Source organism: Eptesicus fuscus, chromosome 17 (genome assembly GCF_027574615.1).
Source record: "Eptesicus fuscus isolate TK198812 chromosome 17, DD_ASM_mEF_20220401, whole genome shotgun sequence".
Lineage (NCBI taxonomy): Eukaryota > Metazoa > Chordata > Mammalia > Chiroptera > Vespertilionidae > Eptesicus > Eptesicus fuscus.
Genome location: NC_072489.1, coordinates 44,953,289 through 44,962,126, shown reverse-complemented (window position 1 = coordinate 44,962,126; position 8,838 = coordinate 44,953,289). Strand labels below are relative to the sequence as shown.

Genomic DNA, 8,838 nt, shown 5'->3' with positions numbered 1-8,838 from the left:
GGAGGAGACCCAGCAACCTCTCAGATTTAAATCCTCTGGCTCCAAATTCAGGGCTTTTTACTCTACGCCGTGTCGCGCGCGTTAGCACTGTCTCCACTACCAGCGCTGCCCTCCTGCTGTGACCAAAATCACTACTACCATCGTTATCATTACTGCTATCACGCCACCGCCATCGCCACCTTCACCTCCATCAGCACCATCCCCAACACCAACACTGCCTTTCCCAGCACCACCACGATCATCCCAGTATAGCCACCACTGCCATGGCCGTCCCTGATCATCGTACCATCACTGCCTGAACGGCTGGGGGGCCCTGGCATAGCATGGAGGAAAGACCGAATGGAAGGGCAGAAGGAGGGTGACATGCTTCCTTGGAGCCCAGGGGACACGGTTCAGAAGCTCAGACCTCTGCAGCAGCCCTGGATTGTCCCAAACTCCAATCCTGCTGGAGACAGTGTGCACTCCTGGCCCTCCTCCCACACCCGTAGAGAACTGGTCCCCATCAGGTGTGGCCCTGGTGCTTTCCCTGTGCCGGAGGTGGCTGTGGAGGGAGAGCCTGGAGGGGTGGGGCAGAATCCTGGCTACACCCACAGCATTGGCCGCCTCGCACCTCCCGGCCAGCCAGCACCTGACTAGTTTTCTGAGAGAGACAGTGACCTCAGCCACTGCCCTGAGCTCTGCCCATCTCAGCCATGAGGTGGGCACCCAGTGGGCACGGTGGGCTGCAAGAACCATCCTTGAGGCAGCGGTGAGGTGGGAGGAGGCCACCAAGCTCCGTGGGGGGGGCGCGATGGACAAATTCCGGATGGTCTTCCAGTTCCTGCAGTCCAACCAGGAGTCCTTCATGAACGGCATCTGCGGCATCATGGCCCTGGCCAGCGCCCAGATATACTCAGCCTTCGATTTTAACTGCCCCTGCCTGCCCGGCTACAACGCCGCCTACAGCGCTGGCATCCTGCTGGCGCCGCCCCTGGTGCTCTTCCTGCTCGGCCTGGTCCTGAACAACAACGTGTCCATGCTGGCTGAGGAGTGGAAGCGGCCGCCGGGCCGCCGGGCCAAGGACCCCGCCGTGCTTCGCTACATGTTCTGCTCCATGGCCCAGCGCGCCCTCATCGCGCCCGTCGTCTGGGTGGCCGTCACGCTGCTTGATGGCAAGTGCTTCCTCTGTGCCTTCTGCACGGCTGTGCCCGTGACTGTGCTGGGCAACAGCAGTCTGGCACCCAGCCTGACCCCGCCAGAGCTCGCCCGCCTGCTGGCCCGGGTGCCCTGCCCGGAGATCTACGACGGCGACTGGCTGCTGGCCCGTGAGGTGGCCGTGCGCTACCTGCGCTGCATCTCCCAGGTGAGGGCGGCAGTGGCCTGGGCTGGGTCTCCCTGCACAGACCTGGGTCTCTGCAAGGGCCCAATCCCCCACCTCTCAAAACGGGGCTCTCTCAGAAACAGCCACGCTTTCCAACAGACTGGGCCCCCTGTGGCGCAGGGGCACATGTTCCCAACAGAGGCGGGGGGCTTCTGAAGGCCACGTGTCTCTTCAGATCGGGGCCACCTGGGGAAAGTGCTGTGACTACTTCAGTCCAGAGGCCTGTGTCCTGCCCTGAGGTCCCCAGAGCAGACCCGAGAGCTCAGCCAGCTCCGTAGCCTCCATCCTGAGCTCCAGCTTGGAAGCCTGGGGGAATTTGCATCCTTTTCCTCCCCCAGGCTGGGACCGTGGTGAGGCTGGTGAGTGGCTAAGCCATTTGGGTACATTTCCCTGGCAAATGCCCCCAGCTGGTGTCTCCCTGCGTGGGGAGTGGGAGCTGAGGGTCCGGTGCCCCTTGGGGAGGGAGAGGCACTGTGGGGATGTGCCCTGAAGGCAGGGTTGGAGGGCCCACTGAGGAAATCCAGAGCTCGAGTCCTCTGCCCCCCTGGGCGCTCACCTATGGAGCCCTCAGGCTGCCCCTGCAGGCAGCGCAGTGTGGGGAGGACAGCCTGGGCAGCGTGCCCTTGTAGCCCGTGGACCAGGGGCTGTCAGGAAGTGGGGCTGGGGCTGGGGCTGGGCCTGCCCTGCAAGGGAGAGAGAAACGTGTGCACTCTGCTCGGGAATGTCCAGACACCCTGCCCGGAACTCTCTCCTGGAGGCCTGCGTCACCACCCGCCTCAAGTGAGTCTCACTCTCTGAGTGTCCGATCCAAACTCTGCTTTCGCGACCAACGATTCTCTCTCATCATTGATGTTTCTCTCTCTCCCTTCCTCTCTGGTACCAATAAAAATATATTTAAAATACATAAATAAATAAACAAACAAACTCCGCTTCCCTCCCAAACCTGTGCCTCTTCTCCCGTGGGCACTGGTCCCATCGTCCCCGGCCTCAGGGCCCAGGGCAGCTGTCCCTCCACCTGATCACATCACAAGCTAAAAGGGCTCCCTGAGGACAGGCTGCCTCCTACACACATATTCCATTTGGCCTTCAGAGGTTGAATTAAAACTCATTTTTAGAATTAGTTGGCATCATCTAAAAAAAAACCCCCAGAAATTCACATAAAAAGCAGATCCAGCTTTATTTGAAACTTCAGGAGATCTGGCCCCACAGGGCACACATTTCCTCATGGAGTAGCACAGGGGTGCCTTCCCCCACCCCCCGCCCCCACCCTCACCGGACCGAGCACATGCTCTGTAGCTCCCCACTGGATATCTGCTCTGCCAGACCCCATTACAGACATTGGATTTGCTCTCCTCCCCGCTTCTGATCTGGCCAAATGCTTCTCTGTGCAGCTGGGGGCTGACCCTGAAGCACAGGTTGGGAGAGCTTCCGGACCCGACCCCATAGGGAGCTGTTGGCAGAACAGAGCCAGCTTCCACTTCTCCGGGGTCACCTAGGGCTGTGTGACAGCTCTTCAGCACAGAGTCTGAGTGATTGATTTGTTTGTGACCCCAGGGCCCAGCTCAGAGCCCACAGAGAGCAGGCACTCAGTGCTGGCGACTGAATGGCAGAGAATACCAGGAGCCAATGGAGGGAAACAGAACTCAGAGGAGGAAGGGTCACTTTGGCCGGGGGAGGTCGAGGAAGGCTCCCTGAAGGAAGAGGCCTGGTCGGCAAGGGCCTATTGGCGTAAATATAGTGGCTAACAGTTACTAAGCAACTATGTACCTGACACAACAATCCTATGAGATGGGAACTATCACCAACCCATTTTATAGGTGAGGAAACCGAGGCAGAGAAGTCAGCTTACTCCTGGTCAACTAGTAAGTAAGTGGAGACAGGATCCAAACCCAAGGCAGCCTAACTCCAGAGTCTACCTAATTAACTCCTGCCTGTCGAGTGCCAGGCCTACACATGGGGCATATTCTTCACATGATCTGATTTTCATGAAATGGGTATATGTATGCCTATTTTACAGACATGTAAATGGAGGCCAAGAGGTGAAGTCACTTGCCCAGTTGGTGCTCTTTTCACTAAAGGCCTGACATAGAGAGTGGTATGGTGGGATGGGGGGTGGGTGCGGACAAACTTGGGAGGCCAGAGGGCAATGCCCATTGACTCTTTCTTCTCTCCCATGCAGGCATTGGGCTGGTCCTTCGTGCTGCTGACCACGCTGCTGGCATTTGTCGTGCGCTCTGTGCGACCCTGCTTTACACAGGCCGCCTTCCTCAAAAGCAAGTACTGGTCCCACTATATTGACATTGAGCGCAAGCTCTTCGATGAGACATGCACGGAGCACGCCAAGGCCTTCGCCAAGGTCTGTATCCAGCAGTTCTTTGAGGCCATGAACCATGACCTGGAGCTGGGTCACACCCACGGGGCGCTGGCCATGGCCCCTGCTAGCTCAGCTGCCCCAGCTCCCACCGACGGTGCCAAGGAAGAGAGGGAGAAGCTTCGAGGCATCACCGATCAAGGTGCCATGAACAGGCTGCTCACGAGCTGGCACAAATGCAAGCCGCCCCTGAAGCTGGGCCAGGAGGAGCCCCTGATGGGCAATGGCTGGCCAGGGGGCGGGCCCCGGCTTCCACGCAAAGAGGTGGCCACCTACTTCAGCAAAGTGTGAGGCTGTGGCCAGATGAAGAGGCAGGAATGGGGGTCTGAGCTCACGGCCCCTCTGGCCCCAAACCAGATGGAGAAATGAAGGCTGCAGGTGCTGGGTGGTAGGCCCCTGGAGCAGACCCACGTGCCCAGGCATTCACCTGCCCATTTGAGGCTGGAAATTTGGAGTTGGAAGGGGACCTCGCTCCTCCGGCTGTCACACGCCCTAGATGGCCCTGGAGAAGTGGACAGTGGAGCCACAAGCAGTGTTAGGCAAAGGTTCAAAACTGGTTTGAAGGGGTCAAGCTCCCACTTCCCCATCCACTCCCAGGCCACTTGATTTCTGGCTCATGATCTGCACTCAGGTTCTACGGACACCCTTGCCCCAGCATCCACGCTTGTCTTTTTGAGATCTCCGTTCCCTTATGCTCAAGGCTCAGGGAGTGGGCGGGCATCCCGCCGTCTCAGGAAACAGCAGTCCTCTGATTTTTGGCCAGTCTCCTGAGTGAGGCGGACCTGGCCGAGGTGGGCCAAAAGGACATGACTCCCACCCTCACCTGGCGTGACACAAAAGATGCCGGGAGCTAAGGTCCATTAGGGAGAAGCCAGAGTGTGGGGTCACCATGGAGGTCACGCGACAATTGTCACGGTGGACTGCATGTTTATTTAACACCAAAGGCCTCCTGTCTTAGTCCATTTGGGCTGCTATAACAAAATATCACGGATGGGGTAGGTTACACACAAAGGAAATTTGTTTCTCAGTTCTGGAGGCTGGAAGCCAAGACAGTGTGCTTGCACGGTCCCGTTCTGGTGAAGGCTGTCTTCCTGATTCATAGTCAGTGCCTTCTCACCGTCCTCACACAGCAGAAGGGGCTAGGGGTCGCTCTGGAGCCTCTTTTATGAATGTACTAATCCCATTCGTGAGGGCTCCACAACGGCCCCACTCCCAATATAATCACTTTTGGGGGTTCAACATATGAGTTCTGGAGGGGCACATTCAGACCAAAGTACCTCTCCTGGTGAAGGTCCTCTCACTGACTAACCTAACACCTCCCTCACATCCAGGGGAAATCAGACCATCCGCAGGGCTGGGAAGTTGGACCCAGAAGCTGAGCCTTCCCATTTTCTCAAAGGCCCCACCCACCTCCTGGGTGGAGGCTCTGAAGTGCTCGAGGCGCTGCCCCGAGGTGGGGATGAGGACACAGGGGTGGAAGGGGGCTGCCTAGAGTGGAAACAGCTCAAGAGTCCGGAGTGAGACAGAACTGGGTTAGATGCTGGCTCTGCCACTTACAAACTGTGTCCCTTGGCCGGTTGCTTCATTTCTGTGCCTCAGTTTCCTCCTATGAACCCATGGAGATGAGGGCACCTACCTCATGAGGTTGTTGTGAGCATTAAATGAGTGAAGTGTATAAAGGACATGGCATATGGTAGGTACTTGGTGTGTGTTTGTTGATTTCTGAACCTGCAGGCTTAACCTTCTCATCCCCCTGGACATGAGAGGAGGGACATCAGGAACTGGAGCCATCTTTGTTGAAGAGGAGAAAACAGGGCCAAGAAGATGGGCTTCTTGTCCTCTCACCTATCTTTAAGATGCAAGTCCTGCCCTAGCAGGTTTAGCTCAGTAGACAGAGCGTTGGCCTATAGACTGAAGGGTCCGGGTTTGATTCTGGACAAGGGCACATGCCCCAGTTGCAGGCTCAATCCCCAGTAGGAGGTGTGTAGGAGGCAGCTGATCAATGATTCTCTCACATCATTGATGTTTCTATCTCTCTCTCCCGCTCTCCCTTCCTCTCTGAAATCAATAAAGAAATACATATTTTTAAAAAGATGCAAGTCCTACTCATCTAAGAATTCATGTTTTAAATATATATTTGTATTGATTTCAGAGAGGAAGAGAGAAATAGAAACAACAATGATGAGAGAGATCATCCATCGGCTGCTTCCTGCACCTCCCTACCAGGAATTGAGCCCACAACCGGGCACGTGCCCTGACCAGGAATGGAACCATGATCTCCTGGTTCACAGGTTGACACTCAACCATTGAGCCACATCAGCTGGGCTAAGAATTCATTTTGATCTTGAGCCCTACAACATTGTTTTAATAATGTACATTCTTCTGTGGGCACCCCTCTCTCTATTCCCACGTCTGAAGCCTGGTCTCCCTCCCTTTAATGATTTGGGAGGAGGGCCATCCCTGTAGGCCAAGCTGGGCTGAAGGGCTCCTCCAGGATGTGGGACTTTATCTAAATCCTGAATGAGGGGGAGGATTCAGATGAGTAAAGATCAGGTGTGTGTTGCGGGGAGGGGCGGGGGAGGCGGGGGCTTCCAATGGGAAAAGCCAGCCAGAAGGTATTGGGAAGTAAAAATGTGAAGAGTAAAGCTTTGGGTCAGGCAGATGTGGGTTTAAGTACTAGAGCTGTAGGACCTCTGGTAAGTCACCGAATCCCTCCGAGCCTCAGTGTGTCCATCTGTAGAATGGACATTAAAAGATCTGCTTTCCAGGATAACGGGAGATAACGTTGAAGGAAGAATCTGGAACGGTGCTTGGCATATGGTAGGATCTGAAAAATAAACACTGGTCCCTTGCCCTTCACTCCTGCACATGGACAAGTCCAGCTCAGAGGCCAGCATGTCACCCAGCAGTTCCCCTGTGACAGAACCGCACGCATTACAGAGCTGGGGGTCTTTCCCTTGATCCTAGGAGTCATCCAGCCTGTCCTTGGACAAGACTCTCTCCTCTGCAGAATTCCTGACCCATGGATTCTCAGCCTTAGCTTGCACACTCCACAGGTGGGGGGCTCACGACCACTTCTTGGCAGTCTGGGCAGGTCTGATCATTATAGAGGGCTTCCTTAAAAACCCACCTCCTTGTCATTTCCACCAACCAGTCAGAGCTCTGCCCACAGGGCCTCAGAGAATCCCTAGACTCCAGAATTCAATCACCAGTCCTCTGAGACTGAGGAGTTAGCTGGAGTCTGGATGGAAGGATTTGTCCCGGCAGTGGCTGAAGGGGAAGGGCCAGAAGAGAGGTGGGGATGGGGTGGAGGCTGGGGGCAGGGGGCAGGCCTTGCCTTGCATATCCTGCGATGGGTCAGCTTCAGTCTGATAGCATCTCTCCCCTAACCTTGCCAAGGTTTTGTCCCAGCAGCTTCTGTCTAGCCAGGAAGGGGGGGGGGGGGGGCGGCGGGGCGGGGTGTCAAGCACAGGGGCTGCTCTTGTAATTGGCTGGGAAGGTAGGCCCAGGCCAGTTCTCCCACAGGCCCCTGCCTGGCCCCTGAACCAGTCCCACTGGTGTGGGGCACTGTCAGGTGGGCTCCCGGCAGCAGCTCTCTTCGGGGAGGCAGGCAGAGCCAGGCTCAGGCCGCAGGCCAAGAGCTGCTCAACAGGCGCCCCAACTTCCTCTCCTCTCGCACCGCCCTCTGCTGCCCTCCCTCCCCGGCCTGGCTCCGGGATGTTTTCCACTCGCTGGCGTGCAAGCTCCATCCCGCTGTTTCCTCCTCTTTTTGGAGTTTAACTTTGCTGAGGACTCCCCCAGCTGTGCAGAAGAAAGTGGGAGGGAGTTCTTGGAGGGCATGGTCAACAGAAGGCACTTTGGTGGAGCAGCGGCCCCACCCCAGCAGGCCCCACGCTCCCATGCCTGAGCGCCACTCAGAGAGCCCAGCCACAAGGAGGCCACAGCCACTCTGCCGTGCCGTCTGCCGCAGCTGGTCCCAGGTAAGGAAGGTCCCCTCCCTGGGGTGTGCCCGTGACGGTGACGGGAGCAGGGCAGGGCCAATCTGAGGCTGCCCAGAGGGATTGTCCTGGAGAGAGGCCCCTAGCTGAGGCACCCCACCCCCACCCCCACCCCTAACTCTGGGCAGGGTCCATTCCTGTCCCTCCCCCAGCCACCTGACTCCTGTCCTGACTGTTGCTGGAGGTCTCACTCGCAGCTGTGGGGGGAAGCAGGCAGTAGTCTCAGAAGCTGGCCTGGTCCCGCCTCTGCCCACCAGTGTTCAGGCATCTCGTATCCCACTTTGTAGTTTATAAACCCAGGGCCTCCCACAGAGAGCTCATTAGGAACCTTGAAACCAAGCGGGGAAGAGGAAGAGGGAGAAGGGGCTGCTTTTAACCCATTCATCCCCAGCAATATTACTCCCTTTCCCAGGGAGTTAGACTGGAGCCCCTGGGCTGTGAGTTGGATCCCTCTCTGCCTCCATCTCCTGGCATCCCACACACGGTCAGCCAGCGCTGCCCTGCCCATCTGGCAACCTGGGCAGAGAGGAGGCAGAGCAGGAGATATGGGCAAGTCTCCTCACATTAGTTAGCTGCCCACACCAGCCCCCTTCTCCCTGGCTTCCTCTGGCCTATGGAATTTTTAAATTTTTTATTTTATTTTTCCCATCACCATTTATCCCCTCTAAGCCCTCTTCCACATCTACCCACCGCCCCCACCGCCTGGCCTGTGGATTTTTTTCACCCCAGGGATGAGGAGAGGAACACATGGGGCCCGGCCACACCCTGGCTTGTTTCTGGCTTGTGTGGGTGGAAGGCAGCTGGGGCGGAACCAGCCTGGAGCCTAGGCCACGACCATTTCCTGGCAGGCTGCCAGCGCTGCTGCAGCCCAGACCGAGGCAGAGCCAGTGGTGGGCACAGCCGAGCCTTAGCCTTCATCAAGGCTTCCTGTCGCTGGCAGCTGTGTGGTCCCTGAGTCCAGGGACCTGGTGGAAGAGGGCTCTGGGAGGCTGCTGGATGGGGGACGGGTAGTGGGTGAGGAAGGGGAGGTTCACCAGGCTCTCGCAGATGGACACAGAGCAATGGCGACTCACTTAGCTTGACTCACCCTGGTTTATTTTTAGGCCTCC

General features: G+C 57.1%; 1 protein-coding gene across 1 annotated transcript; it reads left to right on the top strand.

The window, feature by feature from the left end:
• The first annotated feature begins 790 nt into the window (after nucleotides 1-790).
• On the top strand, nucleotides 791-4,022 carry CALHM1 (calcium homeostasis modulator 1). Its single transcript, XM_008144267.3, has 2 exons — nucleotides 791-1,342; nucleotides 3,540-4,022. Exons 1-2 carry the CDS (start codon nucleotides 791-793, stop codon nucleotides 4,020-4,022), a joined length of 1,035 nt encoding a protein of 344 aa, XP_008142489.1.
• Nucleotides 4,023-8,838: the final 4,816 nt, after the last annotated feature.

Bases quoted from the DNA above. Each gene is read 5' to 3' on its own strand.
- CALHM1 (XM_008144267.3), top strand. From the start codon at position 791: ATGGACAAATTCCGGATGGTCTTCCAGTTCCTGCAGTCCAACCAGGAG. The intron at 1,343-3,539 runs GTGAGGGCGGCA...TCTCCCATGCAG, and splicing joins ACCTGCGCTGCATCTCCCAG to GCATTGGGCTGGTCCTTCGT.